The 19,378-nt window shown below is 41.9% G+C and overlaps 1 protein-coding gene across 28 annotated transcripts in view; it reads right to left on the bottom strand.

The window, feature by feature from the left end:
- TBC1D1 (TBC1 domain family member 1) overlaps positions 1–19,378 on the bottom strand; it is a 177,663-nt gene that overhangs the window by 13,054 nt on the left and 145,231 nt on the right. For all 28 annotated transcript variants that reach the window (XR_010601514.1, XR_010601515.1, XR_006172851.2 and 25 more), the window contains 3 exons: positions 17,746–17,904; positions 4,623–4,867; positions 3,894–4,053 (listed from right to left, as the gene is read on the bottom strand). Coding sequence is in view for 23 of the 28 variants with exons in the window: in XM_008169957.4 (XP_008168179.2) it covers positions 3,894–4,053; positions 4,623–4,867; positions 17,746–17,904 (564 nt within the window). In the remaining 5 variants the exon portion in view is untranslated. The remainder of the gene's footprint in view (positions 1–3,893; positions 4,054–4,622; positions 4,868–17,745; positions 17,905–19,378) is intronic.

A 19,378-nucleotide genomic window follows, 5' to 3' on the forward strand; every position in this document is an offset into this window, starting at 1 on the left:
CTGGTTAGTCTGCATTTGAGACACTAGAATTCAACTTTTTTTTCTTCCTCCCTAGGAATCTAATAAATGAGAGATAAAACCAAAACCTGTCAGGTTGTGCAAAACTGAGTGACCAGTTGTGTAGGAATTACCTGGTTCCCAGCACTATGCGCAGTATTGCCAACTCCAACCATTCAAAAATCATAAGATTGGCTTAAAATCGTGACAATTAAAAAAGAAGTTTGAGGTTTCTATCTTTCTTCAGGTTTCTGAGCCTTTGGCATGGCTGAGGGTGAGAAACTTTCATTTTATAAAGGTTTCAGTTCAAGATTCTCACCTAATCATATGCTTCCAGGAGTTGCTGTTTAAAGAAAGCCACCAAATATTGTGAGACTTTCAACGCTGGACTTGTGCTTCTGGGAAACAACAATGATTTTTAGGAGGTGGTTTTAGTCTCACATTCTCTTCTGCTGTGACAAGACCCTAGTTCCACATACATCATTTACTTATCTCAACCTTTTATTCCACTGTAAATTCTTTGCTTTTTAAAGCTCTATAATCTTCCAGTGGCAAATTAAAAGCAAAATACATGATATGCAAATCTATATATTGAGGAGTCACAAATGTATTAGGTTGGGTATAAACTAAAAGCATGTGTCTTTTGTATATCTGCAGTCAAGCAGTTCACACAGGAGCATACTGAAACATGATAATTGATAATACGGTTAATCATGGATGATTGAAAAGAGGAATGCTGATTATAAACTCAGTGCATGACACTTTCATTTTCATTCCATTCCTGAACAGAATTATTGTCAGTTAGACATTGATTATTGTGAGGCTAACCTGTTTAGAACATAACCTTGTTCCTTGATTAGGTGCTGTGCTCACCATAACTAGCTGTGTATCAAAAATGCAGCAAATATAGATTTTATCTATATAATCTATTCCATCCTTATCACCATGGTATCTTCCAATTCCATATTTTGCATTGACTTAAATAGGAACAGGACTATTCTCCTTTAAACATATATTTATTATTTGCTTTTGTATTGAAAAAGAGACTGATTAAAAAGGTTAGGAAAGTGGTCATTTTAATGCATGAGTAAATCATTGCACCGTGTATGCTTGATCCCTCAAATCTATTTACCAAGATAGGAAATGAGAATGATTAGAGACACAGAAACAACTTCCATATAAAGAAAGCTTTAAAAGATTGGGAAGAGAGGAGACAAATGAGAGGACATGCTAAAGATATATGAATGATGAAGGGCATAGAGAAGGTAGACTGGTAAATAGAAGTGCTCATTCTCATAAGAATAAGATCATGGGAACATTCAATGAAATAGAAAAGCAGAACATTTAAAACTGATAAAAGGACATAAATACCTTTTCACGTAACATGAAGTTAGTATACGGAACTCATTGCCACATGATATTATTGAGGCCAAGTTCTTAATAGGATTTTTTTTTTTTTTTTTTTAAGAACTGGACATTTACATGGATGCAGACAATGGGTAACAATTTTCAAAAAAGTGATACAGCAGCCTAAACCATGTTGGGACTTAGGTGCTTTTGAAAATTTTACTTAATAGCCATTATTAAAATAGCCAGGGTTATTCTTCAGGGCATCACCCAATCTCTAACTAACTAAATGTTATTTAGGAAGAAACTTTCCCTGTGGAGAAGTTGTTCCATAACTGTGACTGAAAGGTTTTTTGCACCACTTTCAGAAGCAGCTGGCCCAGACAATTTTGGACGCAAGCATACTGGAGTATGTGGACCACTGATTTTACAACAATTCCTATGCTCTGAAAACAATGCTTGATTGTATGTTTCTCTCGATGTGTTTCTTTGTGCCGTGAAGCTAATGTATTTCTAGGATATATAGCACCTCTGTGCTATACTGTCTCCTTGAATCTTACATGCATCAGCTCCTGCCTACTGCCTAAGCCAGTCGCTCTCCAGACTACTGTACCCCTTTCAGGAGTCTGATCTGTCTTGCATACCCCCAAGTTTTACCTCACTTAAAAACTACTAGCTTACAAAATCAGACATAAAAATACAAGTGTCATAGCACACTCTTACTGAAAAATTGCTTATTTTCTCATTTTTACCATATAATTACTAAATAAATCAACTGGAATATAAATATTGTATTTCCATATCAGTGTACAGTATATATAGCAGTATAAACAAGCCATTGTCTGTATGAAATTTTAGTTTGCACTGACTTCACTAGTGATTTTTATGTAGCCTGTTGTAAAACTAGGCAAATATCTAGATGAGTTGATGTACCCCAGGGGTACACGTACCCTTGGTGAGAACCACTGCCCTAAGCAAGCAACCAATTTGGTTGAAATAAGTGTTGTGTCTTATTAACTTTTGGCCACTGTATTTATTCTTAGTGAGGCAAGTCATTCATCTAAGCATGGCTCCACTACAGTGATCCAGGCAAAAACACACTTTTTATTTCAATATGTATGTATAGTTAGTTGAGCCACCCATTTATGGGTATACTGATTTAGTCATGGGACACCAATTGCCTGGTTTCGTGCCCCTCTTGAGTATGTATTGTATTGTATTCCTAGACCACTGTGTGACAATACTGGTCTTGTTCACCTAATAATAAAATGTTAGGCAAATAGCTCCTAGAATATCTAGCCCCATATTCATTGGGAGATATTGGAAAGAGAAAATGCTGATGAAAGAGATGGACCACAAGTTCTAATACAAAGGATCGAAGAGATTGATCCAGGATTCAGAATGTTGAAGTCAGGGTGGAAGCAACGTACAGAAAGTCAACAGATCTACACTACCACTTAAGTCGATATAACTTACCTCATTCAGGGGTGTGAAAACAACACCCCCCTGAGCGGTGTAAGTTACATCGACTTAAAACAGTGTCCATACTACACTACGTTGTTGGGAGACTCTCTCCCGTTGACATAGCTTCCACCCCTTGCGGAGGTGGAGTAATTATGCCGATGGGAAAGCGCTCGCCCATCGGCATAGTGCATCTTCACCAGATGTGCTGCAGCACCGATGTAACACGGTAGTGTAGTCTTGCCCGAAGGTGTAAAGAGAAAGACAGAGAGACCTACTCACCACTTGTACGCAGAACTCTGTGATGTCAGTAAAAGGGGATGAGAGGGAACAGGCTCTATGAGTTCATTTATGCAAGCTAAATTGAAGGGACGGACAAAAATCTAACAGTTACTATTATAACAAAGGGACACCAGAAATAAGATATGAGAGGATTAGTGCATATGGAATACTGGTGAACCTTGAAAATATATAAGGAATAGTTACATCAACAACAGATGTAATGCCTGCAAGAGAATGGGCAATGATGGGTCTGGAGTCAGGCAAGCAGAACAGTGTAAAATCTCAGAAAGTGTCCGACCAGATGTTAAATGAAAAGATTAGATCCACACTGAATACTTCAGGAGCAAAGCAGGCTAAAGTTAGCATGATTATACAGCACAGAACAATGTTGGTATAGCCTCACTGCAGCAATGCCAGCATTCCTTTGTGAAGGGAAAGCCTGGGACATTGCTGAAGTGGGATTTCCAACTTAATGAACGCAGGAAGGCTCAGTAATTGGGAAGTATTATAGCACTCAGCTGAAATGAGAAGAATGAGGAAATCCAAAGAGAAAAAAATTAACAATAGAGGTGAAGAGACAAGACAGCCAGTTCCAACCTTCTACTGTCTCTGAACAGCATTTTGCTATAAACTCCACACTTCACTGCCTATAAGTTGACTTTTGTCACTACACAATACATCAGTGGAAGGGACTATTAATCAAAAATAGGATAAATATTGTCTTAGGTGTATGAAACAGGCTGGAACCTGTAGCAATGCAAACACAGTTTCAAGAAGACCAGAAAGGTATTTTTATGAAGAGTTACCGAACACTCTGGCAACAAATCCCAGGGGAAACTGAGAGGCAAACATGGTCAGAAACCAGGGAGCAGCATAGAGACTAGGGCCAATCTCATGCTCCTCCAAGTGATTGTAGAGATCTCTATGGTAATCGTGAAGAAGTCTGGAAAGTTGATACATCTGGATCTGCAAAGAAGAGAAAGAGAAATGAAGAACTGACTAAGAATAACAGACTAGCTGGAAGTTATAAGAACAAAGCTCATGCTACACTTTCTCATGAGAAAGAAGGAGTGAAAAATATCTACCAATTAATGTTCAAACACACTTATAAGAAACTAAAGTAACCTGGAGCCTTTTCAGTGACTCAGTGGGTAGCACTTCATGATTGCCCACATTAACCATCCCTCTCACCCCTAAGCTGGCAGAGGTAATGCTCCCTGTTTCAGGGTTCCCTGTATTTTCTCCCTACAATAGCAAACTATGCAGGGCTACCTGAAGACACTTTCATACAAGGGCTACTTGAATGTAAATTAGTCATAAGCAACAGAGTTGTGTGTGTTTTTCATAATTTCCCAATGGCCTCTCTCAAACTGAAACATAAATCTCTTTAAGATCTAATCCTCTTTATAGCGCCCCTTCTCCTCTTTAGTGATTCTGGAGTGGAGTCAAAAAGCAGAATCTGACAATCACATCACTAACAAATTATATTGCTATTATTAGCAGCATCCTTTTTACAGAGGCATAAATACAAATACCTGTAAAATAGTCATGTCGGGACGATACTGTTTCCTTAGGCCCATGTCAAACATAAGAAACTTCAACATCTTAAAAGCATCTTCTTCAGTCATATGAAGCAGCAGAACTCCTGCTACAAAACTAAGGCCCTGGCAATACCCTACTTCCGGGTCCAGAAGAGAATAGGCCTTCAAAATATTGTAGAGTGACAGCTGCCCAGCTCCCAGTTGTGCTGAGAAATAAGGATGTGTTGGAAAGGTGCGTCCTGTGAAAACAACTGAGGTTAGCAATTCGAACTTTAAACAAAACAAAACAAGCTTGCTAGGTTACCAAGTTAAACAAACAATCTTTTAAAGTCAACTTTCAATGCTGACATTGTTGAATTTATTATATAAGGCAAGGAGAGCTTTTGTACCTTAGAAATATATATTTTTGTAATTTAAAAAAAGACATGGCTTATGGACAACTGCTGGGGTCCAAATAAAGAAGTCTTAGACCAATGCTCAGCTATCTGGGCCAGATTCTGATCTCAGTTTCTCAATCATAAATTGAAGTCAGTGGTGTAAACTTCATATTTACAGTGATGCAATGATAAGAATCTGATCCTCTAAACCTAAAGCAAACAGGACCACCACTTCCCCCCTCTACTCAATTATCAATTAAAATCAGTTTTTTTAGCAAACAGAGCCATTTTATTGAACTTTCCCTACAGATTCCTATCAGTATGTAAATGATCACATTGAAGGTCTAATGTTCACAGAATATTAACAGGTGTTTCAGAAACAGAACATTTACCTTTTTGGAAGAATAAAAAACAACCATGAGATTTCCCCCCAACAAGTTATCTGAATTCAGAGGAAGTTTTAATACTTCTTTTGTTCCAGGGCAAGTGAAGTGTCTTTTGTAGTTGCCCGCTTGTTAAATATCACCCCACCCTTCAGCTTCTGGAATGTTGCTGTATTGCTCCTGCTGGAGGTGTGCTGGCAGATAGCATCAGGGCTCTTTTTTCAAAAAGACAAAGCCTGGGGCTGGTTCTTCCTGCATTCTGGTTAGTGCTCTGAGCTACCAAGTGAAAAACCTGCATTTGATTATTTCTGAGTCTGGTCTCATGGCTGCCAAGGCTGTTAAGGAATTGAGCGCTGCAGAGGCAGTGTGATTAGCTTCCCAAGCGAAAGAGCAGCTTGCATTTTTCTGCAGGGACTTCTTTGCCTAAGCTAGAAGTTATTCTAATACATTCTGACGAGAGACCCGTGTAGCCTCTCTCTGTCAGCAGCAAGGCCCCTCTGGCATAAGTCATTCAGGGAGAAGGTATAAATTGGGGTCTGGAAAAAATCCAGTACAAAGGGGTCCTGAAAAAGGAGTGGGTGGGCTGGAAGCAATGTTGCTAATCTCACTATTTGGTGTATTTTTTAAAGCTCTAGCTGCTGCTGGAGTCCTGTAATTAGATGAAAATCAGCTTTTCCTTAAAACAAAAAAGTTTGTGGCCCTCATAACTGTAGAGAAAAAGCTTTAAAATGTGATCTAAATGCACCCTTAAAGGCTCAGATACTAAAAGGTAAATAATAAAAAACCCTACATTTATTTTTGAAAAATACTGATTTTTAAACTAATCTTGTGATTTTTGAATGCTTGAAGTTGGTAAGTTTGGGAGCAGCAAGAATACTGCAGGCATTTACCTCTGAACATGGCACATCCCTACACTGTAGCACCAAAAAGCCACAAGCCAACAAGCTCAGCAGGAGAAAAAAGTGAATGTAAATCCAGTTATTTGTTCCACATTCACTCGTGCATTTTGGGTCAGAAGTCTCCCATTGACTTCAATAGGCTTTGAATCAAGTCCCATGAAAGGCAAAATATAAGTAATCTTAAAGTTAAGTAGACTGATTTTTTTTTAAAAATGTACTGAAGCTACAACAAACTCCTAAGAGTTCTGTAACTGAAAGATGAGACCAAAAAAATCCTCTAATTTTTAGTTTATTTTGTTCATACACAAAGTGCTGTCAAATCCACAAGCGAGACAATCTCAGATTATCCCCCTTGACTAGCCAGTTAAGACTTTGGAGGATCAGGACCTACATCAAATGAACCTCGTGGCTCTAGGGTGAGCAGAGATGCTTATGTGTAAGTCTTTGCAGGATTGGCCCCTCAGTTTGTATAGATTCTTCACAGAACAAGAGGGAAAAGATGTTTTTTAAAAACCCAAAACAGGAAAATGTGATTAAAAAAACAATTTAAAAAAATGGCAGAGAAACTGAGGCAGGTGCAGTACATGATTCTACATTTTTTTAATTGAGCAGAGTCTAAGCTCCTTGGGGCAGGGACTGATTTTTTGTTCCATATTTATACAGTGCCTAGCACAATGGGGTCCTAATCATTACCGCAATACCAATACAAATACATTTCAAGTAGACAGTGATCATCTGATGGTTCTGATAACAATGGCTGTACCACTGTACAATTCAGTGTGACCTCAGAATGAGAGACAAATATTTAAATATTTCTACTAATCCATAATCACAACGGGGGGGAAATAGCTCAGTGGTTTGAGCATTAGAATCATAGAATCATAGAATATCAGAGTTGGAAGGGACCTCAAGAGGTCATCTAGTCCAACCCCCTGCTCAAAGCAGGACCAATTCCCAGCTAAATCATCCCAGCCAGGGCTTTGTCAAGCCGGGCCTTAAAAACCTCCAAGGAAGGAGACTCCACCACCTCCCTAGGTAACGCATTCCAGTGTTTCACCATATTTAGCCTGCTAAACCCAGGGTTGTGAGTTCAATCCTTGAGGGGGCCACCTAGGGATCTGGGGCAAAATCAGTACTTGCTAATGAAGGCAGGGGGCTGGACTCGATGACCTTTCAAGGTCCCCTCCAGATCTAGGAGATAGGATATCTCCATTAATTTATTTTTATTTTATTTATTTTAACAGGATGCTCCAGCTGAACTGTATTATATTGATTCATGGCAGCTGTGCTGTCAATGCAGAGTCTTCAGTGTCTAGCTGCACACTGGGCATTGTTTAATACAATTCACGTCCTTTTGAACCTTGTTTTCTTAGGCAAGGTTAACATCAACAAGGATTTGTCTTTCTTCACTATTCCAGCTCTGACAAGGTCAGATTCCGACACCCTTACTCATAGTTAGCTTTACTTTTCAATTCCGTGAATTCATTGGCACTTCTTGTGCTGCTCATTAGTCTTAACTATGAGCCTGACTGTGCACCTGCTCAGGAGTGGGGGCATGAACTACTCACATTGCCAGCTGCAACACAGGGAGGGAGAAAAGGCCGGCATCTTCCAGTGGGCTGCTACTGCATGTGGGCAGAGAATGGCAAGAGCCATGGCCCAGCAATACCAGGAGGGATGAGCTGGAGTGCTGATGAGAAGCAGAGTCAGGAAAGTAACAAATACTTTCCTCAGGGACAACCAACCTAATTCTCAATTACTGAGGGACAATCTCCACTTATTGATATATTTTGCTTTCCACAACCAATTCTCTGTACAACTTTTCATGAGTGATGTACCCGAGTATTCAGATTCTAATATACCTCTACCCCGATATAACGCTGTCCTCGGGAGCCAAAAAATCTTACTACGTTATAGGTGAAACCACGTTATATCGAACTTGCTTTGATCCGCCGGAGTGCGCAGCCCCACCCTCCCAGAGCACTGCTTTACCGCGTTATATCCAAATTCATGTTATATCGGATCATGTTATATCGGCGTAGAGGTGTATCTAAACTGTATCATTAAATCTATTCACCTAAATTTGGGTTATTGCTGATTATGTACTTTATGTATCATATGCCTTGAAAAACAAACTCTGTATTTGTGGATAATCTAAGCACTATACCCAGATGTACAGACACTCTTTTCTCAACCTATGTATTATATAATTTTTTAAACATTAGCTTTAATAAAAATTTTAAGCTACATGTTGAGAAAATCGCTCTTGTCCTCAGAACACACAGGTTCCACCACACAGCTATGCATTCTTACACAAGAATTCTTGAAGATCTATTTCAGATAAACATATCTGATAGCCTAGAGAAATGCTAGTTGAAACATGCAAATTCTCTGTAACTACCTGTCCAGCTGTTGCTGCTTGCCTGTTCACAACATTTTTTTTACCTCTCTCCTTAGGAGTATTTAGTTTTCTTGGTTCATCTTACTAAAGTTTTAGGGCTTGGTCCATCTTTCAGATACAGCTTTCTCATACAGCTTGAAAACGTTAACGACTGAATTTATGCAAAAGCGCACAATTACTACTTTTGCCAGGACATGCATTTGTTTTATATATCTGAGCATATAACTGAGACCATGAAGAGACAGTGTGTGCGCACACACTTTTATTAGCATGGGGCAAAAGACCTGTAGACTACTGAACCATCAAGCCCCAAAAGTCCGCTGGTGAGACATCCTATGCACTATTGACTAACTACAGGAAAGGCTAGCCAACCCCCCTCCCAAAAAAACCCACCTTCATACTGTGGAACTGACTAGCTAGAGTTGATTTCAAATAAGATCACTGAAGCCTATATTCCCTTCTCTATTCTTAGCCTATCTGTGTCACACTGGGGCATGACCCAGGTACCCCTTGGTGCCAACTGGCAGAGGAAACAGGGATTGTACAGGGTTTTAGAGGGATCCCCTGGGTTGGATATCTGCATAATAGTTCACCAAAGGTGGCATGTGAGGTCTCTACCAAGAGTCAGTTGCTCACTGGTCGACACAATCATTGTGAGATGTACATATAGATAATCCTTAAAGAGTTGGGTATCTATACTGAAAATTATGCTCTTAAGATCTTAGAGTTAAGTCAGGTCACCGAGAGGTGACATACCTTGGAAATGTTCCTGTCAGGCAGGACGTAACTGACACATATAGTTGGTCCAATATTACCACAACCACTTTGTTTCTCTAATATCCTGGTGCTGACGTGGCTACAACACTGCATACACCTATCTCCCTTTCTGGCCATTTGTGTATTGTATGTCTCTCAGTGTATGCTATTTTGCAAACTGATCCAGGTGCAAATTGAGAGATTGCAAAATTTACAGGAGAGGAAATCTACAGCAGAGGGTCTCAACCTTTCCAGGCTATTGTACCTCTTTCAGGAGTCTGATTTGTTTTGCATACCCCAAGTTTCACCTCACTGAAAAACTACACCTCTACCCCGATATAACGCTGTCCTCGGGAGCCAAAAAAATCTTATAGTGTTCTAGCGAACTTGCTTTGATCCGCCGGAGTGCGCAGCCCCGCCCCTCCGGCGCTCTGCTTTACCGCGGTATGTCCGAATTCGTGTGATATATAGGTCGTGTTATATCGGGGTAGAGGTGTACTTGCTTACAAAATCAGACAGAAAAATACTAGTGTCACAGCACACTATTACTGAAAAATTGCTTACTTTCTCATTTTTACCATATAATTATAAAATAAAATTGGAATATAAATATTGTACGTACATGTCAGTGTATAATATATAAAGCTGTATAAACAAGTCATTGTATGAAATTTGAGTTTGTACTGACTTCAATAGTGCTTTTTATGTAACTTATAGAATTAGGCAAATATCTAGATAAGATGATGTATCCCCTGGAAGACCTCTGTGTACCCCTGGTTGAGAACCACTGATCTACAGGACCAAACAAACAGTAGGGAGCTGCCCTGTTAATGAATCCAGACAAAGGATTGGTGTGGTACATCTTGGAGTTCAAAGAAACACCTTCACCTAGAAGGCAACTGACAGCATGCCTGCCTCATGGAAGAAGGGTCATAGCCTACCTGCTATAAAGCACTGCAAGGATTTTGGATCAGCAATACTTGGTTAGACATGAGAGTATCTTGTTAATTAACTCTAGGCTCAGTCTAGAACATGTGTTAGGAGAGGGCGGAAGCTGGAAAGAGGTGTGGCGGGGGTGGGGACTTGTGGGGGAAGGGATGGAATGGGGGCATGAGGGGGCGAAGCAGGGGCAGGAAGAGGCGGGGAAGAGGCAGAGCAGGCTGGGGCCAGGCCGCTCCCTGCTGCCGGTGCCAAGCCCCCCGCTATCTCTCAGGCTGCCCTGGACCCCAAATCCCCCTGAAGCACGGGGTTCCCCAACACACAGGGCCCCGGGCAGTTGCCCCAGTCTATCCTATGGACAGCCCAAACATTGGTGGAGCCGGGCCCACGTTCCTGAATATTGGTGGAGCACGGGCACCACGTGCCCATATAACTTGCCGCCTATGTGCAGAGGGACAGTGGGTCCTGCGAGGTATAGAGTAGAGTGCTTGTGTGTTGCCTGTGGCCGGTGAAGATGGGGAGCTGACCAGGGCAGGCACAGCCAAGGCTTCCTGATGCTAAGGACAGGTGGTGCCTCACAACACTAGGTACCGCTGGGAAGTGTCACATTGGGACCATTCTTAAAAGTTATTAAAGGCAGATCAATGGCCACTGCTCAGCCAACAAACTGTACAACCGGAAGTGCTCTATATTCTTTTTCTTTTTTCTTATTTTTTGTGCTGCTAAATGTAGGAATGCGATAGGCTAATAATCCTCAGCACTGGCTGTGACAGAGCAGTGGCACTGGGTAACACAAATATTTAAATACTCATAATGTGAATTGCAAGCAGTCAGTTGGCAGCCGTAGAAGTAATATCATGATCAAATCTACGTCAGCCAAAAACCCTGCACAAAAATGTCCTCATTTTAATGGGCTTTTGGCTTTTTACTATCAGCCATAAACCAAACAGCTTTGTAATATAACAAAAAATATTTAGTCAGATTCTCTCTCCTTTATTAGTAATTAACCATCTCTCTCCACTTTTCCGAAGAACGCTAAGCTCTTTGTAGTAGATGCAAGTGTGGCCATCCACCAACTAGAGGGGAGAGGAAACATTCTTCTCTACCATACAACATGTGTGTCACTTTAACTAATCCTAGCTAATTCCCTCACAGCTTGGTACCTGTGTAAGCTCACCTGCCTCTGCTGAAGGAATTTACCTCTGTTCCTCACAAGTAAGAGCTTGTCTACACATGGAGTTGTTCAGGTACAACCCTAACCACTAAGATAATCTCTTACAGTAGAACCTCAGAGTTATGAACACCAGAGTTACAAACTGATCAGTCAACCAAACACTTCATTTGGAACCAGAAATATGCAATCAGGCAGCAGCAAAGACCCCCATCCCCCCCCCCCCCCCCCCAAAAAATACAGTACAGTGCTGTGTTAAACCTAAACTACTAAAAAATAAAGGGAAAGCAGCATTTTTCTTCTACCTAGTAAAGTTCAAAGCTGTATTAAGTCAACGTTCGGTTGCAAACGTTTGGAAGAACCATGATGTTTTTTTCAGAGTTACAAATAACCTCCATTCCCGAAGTGTTCATAACTCTGAGGTTCTACTGTATTTCAGGAAAGGATGTAAAACCTCCTCATACCCAACTACTTCTGGTGAAAGTCTGTAGTACATTTAAAATGGCCTGATTCTAGGTTTAAAGTATAGTTCATTCAGTTATACTCTCTATACAAAGAATTGTAGTTTGTCTTCCCACATGCATATTATTGCCAAAGTTTACTGATTTTATTAGTCTCAAACACAATTTTACCATAATACTTGGTTACTGGGGAAACCAACCTAGGGCCCCAATCCCACAAGGGGTTGAATACGGCTCTGTGCTGATGCAAAAAAATAAAAATAAAAAGATCCAATTGCAGGGTCAGAATCTGAAGGCTCAGTTGTGCCCAACCTCTCAGAGAGGGCAAAGACTGTATACTGTATCGATGACAACTTCTATATGAAGAATCAGGCCATGGCCAACCTATTCCACACAAGCCAGTGATATTAGATAGGGGCAGACGGAGAAAATGTTACACCCTCTTCAGCAGCCATGCTTTCTTGCCACTCCTGAAAGCATCGACCTTGTATGAGGCACAGTGCCTCGCAGGTGCTCTTGCTGGAGTGGTGAGTGCATCTCCCTAACATGGAGCTGAGGTTTAATGCAGCAGTTTAGCCCCTATTGCTCTCAGCTAAATTACTATTCTACAAAAAATCTTTATTGGACTAATAATAATAATAATAAATATGAGGTCCACTAGGTTAGCTATGTGCTACCTCTTTAGGATTACCAAACATCATCTAAAATGCACAACGTGTATTAGTCATTTAGATTAAAGCAAAAAGTTGTACCTATTTTCCCTCAAGTTTTAACCAATTAACCAAATGACAGTTGGTTAGCTATTTACAATTCATGCCTTCCATAAATGACAACAGTTTCATTACAATTTTTAGTAATCGATCCTAAAGATTATTCTTTCATGGACACGTGAAAAAAACCAAACCATAAACCACATTCTCCTTCCATAGTACTCTGAAATACAGGACCAGTTTATTCATTTATTATTGTAGAATTCAATGCATGTTCTTTAGTCTTAGAGTTAATCAGGGATTACAACCAAGGAATAGTTGGGACTCTTCTTAGAAAAATAGATTAAATGTTTGTGTTTGAGACTGTACACTGCATTAAAACAATATCTAGGAGGAAAAAGGAGAATATTTATTTGAATTCTAATATGTTTTCAACAGGGCTACAAGCCACAACACACCAAGTAATTATGGCTATGTAGGCAAAATTTTAATTGCCCTTCAGCCCCTAGCAGATTACTCCCGGGGGAATTCCATGCCAAAAAATTCTGTGCACAATATTTCAAAATTCTGCATATTTTATTTGTTAAAATAATACCAAAATAATTGAAACTGGCCTGATTATATTGTAATTTATTTTCGAATATCTATCAGCAAGTATTCCTGTAACAATACAGACAACAAAAAAGATTCAGGAAATGTTTTTTGACAAACAGATTCCTTACTAGGCATAGTAATACTGAACTCTGAATGCAAATTAATTTAAACTACAATACAGAAACGTATTTCCTGCACCCCTCAAAAGCAGTGCAAAGGCTGGGGGAAGAAGGGGGTGGGGGGTAACAGAGGAGCTGAGGGACGTAATTGCTGAGAAGGAGCCTGGGTGTGATCTTGGAAAGTTGTTGGGTGCGCGTGGGAAAAGTATGCAACAGAGGGTTTTTTGTGGGGGAGGGACTGTTAGGGAGTTGGGGAGCCTCCCCCGTGCAGACCCTGGCTGACCCCTAGCCTCTCCCACTTAGTCAAGCACATCTGTCCTTGTATGTCCCTGCATCCCCACTCAGCCACCGCTCCTCCCCCCATCCTCACGTGTCCCTGCATCCCCACATAGCCAACCCGTCTCCCTCCAGCCCCAATTGTCCCTGTACCCCCACTCAGCTACCTGTGCTCCCCCATCCCTATGTATCCTGCACCCCCACTCAGCCCACCATCCTCTCCTGTCCCCATATGTCCCTGCACCCCCTGGTCCCTGCAGCCCCATGTGGCCCTGCACCCCCACTCCCATTTAGCCCCTAGCTCAATGCTGTCACCCCACTAGCTCCTGTGATCCCACCCCATCTGTTCCCACCACTAGCCCCTCCACTAGTCTAGGTGACCTCCCCCCGCCCCCCCAGCAGCTCCTCATGCCCTGCTCTATCCATCCCCCTTATATCCCGTACATCTTTACTTGGCCCCGGGGCAAGGAGCTGTGAGTAAGGCAGCCTCTCCCCCTTCCTCTCCACAGTTGGCTTAGCTGGCTGCCCTCTCTTCTGGTGCCACAGCAGCCCCTGAAGGGCGAAAGGTGTAATTGCAGCACCTTCCTGGCAGAACATATTTTCTGCGGTGGGAGGGGAGAGTAGTCTGTAGGGGACATGAATTCTGTGCATGCAAAGTGGCACAGAATTCCTCCAAGAGTAGTAGATGCCCCAAGATATCTGGGTTCCAATGAGGAAAGACAGCTAACGGTAAGGATAAGCCTGTGGCTGGGATCATGGAAGATAGGGACAGTCAAGGGAAACATATCTCGGAACAGAAAAAACAAATCTCTTTTGGGTGGAAGGTATATAGTGCCAGTGGGGAGGAGAGGCTGGAGTTGGTAGGGAACTACCGTTGAAAGAGGAGAAAGACTGCAATAGAAAATACCAGGAGAGGACAAGAAAGCAGCCTAACAAAGTTTGTGAAACAAAATGGCCGACTCATGAGTGAACATGGCTGGTATGCTGGTTGGAGAAGAGCATCGCTGCTGGTCACAGCTCTTAAGAGGTCAGTCTTGGCAATGCGCCGACATAATAGTGTTCAATAGGGATCCACATCTTAAAGAACACATGCTTTTAGGATTCAAAGTCTTTTGAGCTTAGTCCTCTTTTGTGTTTTGGGGCGGAACTGTTATATTTTGGCAATTTGAGAGAGAGAAGTAATGCTGACAAGGACCGAGAAAAGGAAAAGGAAAATGAACTGATATGTATGAAATAATGTCTTTTGGGTGGCCAAAGACTGTCACCTTTAACTCCCTCTCACTCTTAATAAAATAAGCTCAAATCATTCCTCCTTAACCCCACCCTAAAACAACAGTTTCACACAATTTAGTCTTAGTATCTTGTATTTCATCCTGATATTATGAACACCCTGACGAGCTTTAAATGAGATACAAGAATGAAATGGAAGGTGGGTACAGACAAAGATTTTCTAAAATGTTTGCCTAAGGTTAAGACTCCTAAATCCATAGTAACTGGCTTGACTAACAAGGGTGCTGAACATTCAATAGCTCCCTATGAAGCCCAAGGGCAACTGCTGAGTGCTCACCACCTTTGAAAGTCAGGCTGCTTGTTCAGGTGCCTAGATATGAATTTAAGAACCTAATCCAGGCTCCTCTTTTTAAAAACCTTGACCATAGTGTGACGCTGGCAGACCAGATGCCAGCTCATGCCAAGGCCTCAGGCCTCACTGAACACTTAAAAATTCATAGCTGGAAACCAGTCTTCCTTACCTGTGTGTTAGCATTATCAAAATAAATGTTAGATGTTATGTTGATAAGAATGTGTTTAGTGTTTTCTGAAATGCTTGTAGGATGCTGCAAAGTATTGTTCTCACTCAGCTATATGGAGATATACCTATCTCATAGAACTGTAAGGGACCTCAAAAGGTCATCGAGTCCAGCCCCCTGCCTTCACTAGCAGGACCAAGTACTGATTTTTGCCGCAGAGCCCTAAGTGGCCCCCTCGAGGATTGAACTCACAACCCTGGGTTTAGCAGGTCAGTGCTCAAACCACTGAGCTTTTCCCTCCCCTGGTTAAAAGGGATTTGAACTGGGGTCGCCTACTTCTTAGCTGGATACTGTGACCACTGAGCTATGGAATATCCCATGTTGCAAAGCGAAAGCAATCATTTGCATTGTAAACCTCTGTAACTATTTTCAGAGTAGCAGCCGTGTTAGTCTGTATCCACAAAAAGAACAGGAGTACTAGTGGCACCTTAGAGACTAACAAATTTATTAGAGCATAAGCTTTCGTGGACTACAGCCCACTTCTTCGGATGCATAAGTTATGTTATAAATTTGTTAGTCTCTAAGGTGCCACAAGTACTCCTGTTCTTTTCTCTGTAACTATGTAACTCATCAAACAGGAAAAAAACATTGTGTAATGAAAATGATGGTGGTCTGACAAGAAAATGTTAAATTCTGTTAATTAAATGCAAATGAGCCATTGTATGGAATCAAAGATCAAAGTCTTTAAGCGCATTCACCCTCCACATGAAGAAGGGACCTGTGTGGGGACTGTCAGTTTGGTTTCTATGAGAATAAGCTATAAATCGGACACAAGGAAAAATCCTTCATATCTGGAGTGTCCGGATCAGTGGTTCTCAACCAGTGGCCCAATTAGCACACAGCTGCGGGTCCAGGGGTGGGGTCCAGGTTCCCGGTTACCCAGCATGGTGGGGTTCAGTACTGCATCCTGGCTCCGTGAGCTCCGGGGCAGCTGCGCAGCGGGTGTCTGGGGCTTCCGGACGGTCCCATGGGGTCAGGCGCAGCCGCCCGGCCCCGCAAGCTCCAGGGCAGGCATGCCACAGGAGTCTGGTGCCCAGCGGGCTGGGCATGTGGGCAGCTGGCTGGCCCTGCACAGCGGGGGTCAGGGGCAGGGCTGCCGCTGCCATGCCACCCGGTCCCTGCGGCCCAGGTAACACATTGTGAGCCACGATAGATAAGTTGAGAACCACTGGTCTGGATTCTAACAGAGCAGAATAACTGAACAAGAAGTTTGAGATCTCCAGAGTTACTCTGGGTAGCCCTTAAAGACTGTTAGGAAACGGTCAGAGTACAACAATCTCTGCTGTTTTTGAAATTACAGACCGTGACTCACATGTACATATATTTTTACCTGCTTTAACCTCTCAATAACTCTCATTCCTTTTTCTTAGCTAATAAATCTTTGGTTAGTTTACTATGGAAGTAACTTCTATAGCGTTGTCTTTGGTGTGAGATCTATGTGCAAACTGACCTGGGTGAGTGACTGGTCTCTTGGGAGTCAGTGTAAACTGAATATTTTGTAATTTTTGGTGTAAGTGACCATTTATCACATAGTCCAGCTTGCCTGGGTGGCAAGATAGCCTGGAGTGTTGAAGGAAGCTGTCTGTGACTCCACTATAAGACTATTGTATTACTTTGGGAGTTCACATTTGGTTCTGGGTTGGTGAAATCTAATGATAGAACATACCCCGGGTGGGGGGGGTGTCTGCCTTGCTTTTTGACAGTCTGCCCGGAGGTTGGCATTCTGGTCGTGAGCCACTCCAGACAGCATGATACATAGTATTTTAGAGGAGAAACTGAGTGAGACTCAATAAATATCTTGCAAGATATTTGAACTTCCGTCAGAGAGAGTTGTTTTACCAAAATAAAACACCTATTTTTAAACAAGCCTCAACTCTTACAAACAGATTTGATTCCCTGACAGTTTCTGTCCCATTGACTTTAGCAGCTCCCTGTCAATATCTGAAGTATAGCTGCATTAATCACATATACCAAAGTGCTTATTAATGCCCTATCTAATGAGAGGAGATTGTAGAACATTTCTGTATTTGAAATATGGATTTAATGATTTGCTAATAATGTGAAGTAATTATTGTCAGTTATATCAGATTAAAATCACTTCTCACCCATAATCTGTTATTAACCCAAGAAACATTTTTACTAGTGATTTTCTTTGTTAGAATTCTCCGGTTCCAAAGGTTGTGAAACTTTAGTTCTCATTTCACAATACTGCTGTAGACTTACCAAGGTCGATAAGTATTGCATGTTGCTGGGAAGTTAATTGTTTTAAGAGTTCTTTGTAGGGAGTGTCCTTTGGCTGCTGCTTACTTGGAAACTGATGTTTAAGATGGTATTGTTCTGCTAAAAACTTCCAGATCTCACCCCTGTGATGACGTGGTACTCCTTGCAAGAAAGGGGAAAAAATAAGGGTGAGTGGGAAATACATTACTCTTCTAATCACACGAGTTAAAATATGTCTCAAGTAAACAGTCCAGTAGAACCTGAGAGTTCTGAACCCCAGAGTTACGAACAACCTCCATTCCTGAGGTGTTCATAACTCTGAGGTTCTACTGTATTAGCAGGAGTGAGGCTTGGGAGATCTATCTAACAGAAATTATCTGTAACATTCCAAGTTATACACCCTGCGAAAGACTATAGAAGCTGGCTATGCAGCACGCCTACCTAGTTGGAATTCAGGTTGATCTGGTTTGCAAAATGTACCCTCTTTCCCCCACCTGCCAAAGCATAAAAATCCTAACAGGGGAGGCGCACACTGGTCAGGGGGTTGGCCTGGCAGCTGCATAAAGCTGAAATTAGCATTATGCATCCATTTTGAGAAAAAAGCACCATTAACAAACAGCTGCAGTACAAGCTTCCTTACGCAAGTACCAGCCACATAGGCCTCTAAGCAACCTAAGACTGTCAAACTGTGAAGTTACTAGTCTTCTCCACAGCTTTCCAAGCTGAAGTACACAACTTAAAGCTTTTTGATGGAATTGATATAGACTACTTTCTAATACCACAAACTGCACTGTTGTCCTTCTGGTTGGCACAAGGTACAGTGCATTAGGATTCATGCACACCATAAGCACCCAGCATGTGCAATTCAGACATCATCTAGAGATTAAAACACAGGCCTGACAGTTAGGAGACATGTGTCCTATTCCTACTTCTGCTACAGGCTTGCTGTGTCACCATGTTTTAAAGCCTCACTTTCCCCATCTGGAAGAGGAGATAATGCTACTTTCCCAAATCACATAGGTGATGGGAGGCTTAATTCATAATTACTTGCAATGCACTGAAATCTGTAGACAGAGAAGTGCAAAGTATTATCATAACTAGGGCCCTACCAAATTCACGGTCCATTTTGGTCAATTTCATGGTCGTAGGATTTTAAAAATCATAAGTTTCATGATTTCAGCTATTTAAATCTGAAATTTCATGGTATTATAATTGTAGGGGTCCTGACCCAAGAAAGAGTTGTGGGGGGGCCACACGGTTATTGTAGGGCGGGTTGCGGAACCGCTATACTTACTTCTGTGCTGCTGTTGGCTTTCAGCTCACGAAGAGTTGCTTTCAGAGCTGGGCAGCTAGAGAACAGTGGCTGCTGGCTGGGATCCCAGCTCTGAAGGCAGAGCTGCTGCCAGCAGCAGCGCAGAATTAAGGATGACATGGTATGCTATTACCACCCTTACTTCTGTGCTGCTGCTGGTGGGGCACTGCCTTCAGAGCTGGGCATCTGGCCAACAGCCGCTGCTCTCTGGCTCTACCCAGCTCTGAAGGCAGTGCAGAAGTAAGGGTGGCAATACCGCAATTCCCCCCTAAAATAACCCTGCAAACTCCCTGCAACTCCTTTTTAGGTCAGGACCCCCAATTT

This window comes from Chrysemys picta, chromosome 5 (genome assembly GCF_011386835.1).
Source record: "Chrysemys picta bellii isolate R12L10 chromosome 5, ASM1138683v2, whole genome shotgun sequence".
NCBI classification, from domain to species: domain Eukaryota; kingdom Metazoa; phylum Chordata; order Testudines; family Emydidae; genus Chrysemys; species Chrysemys picta.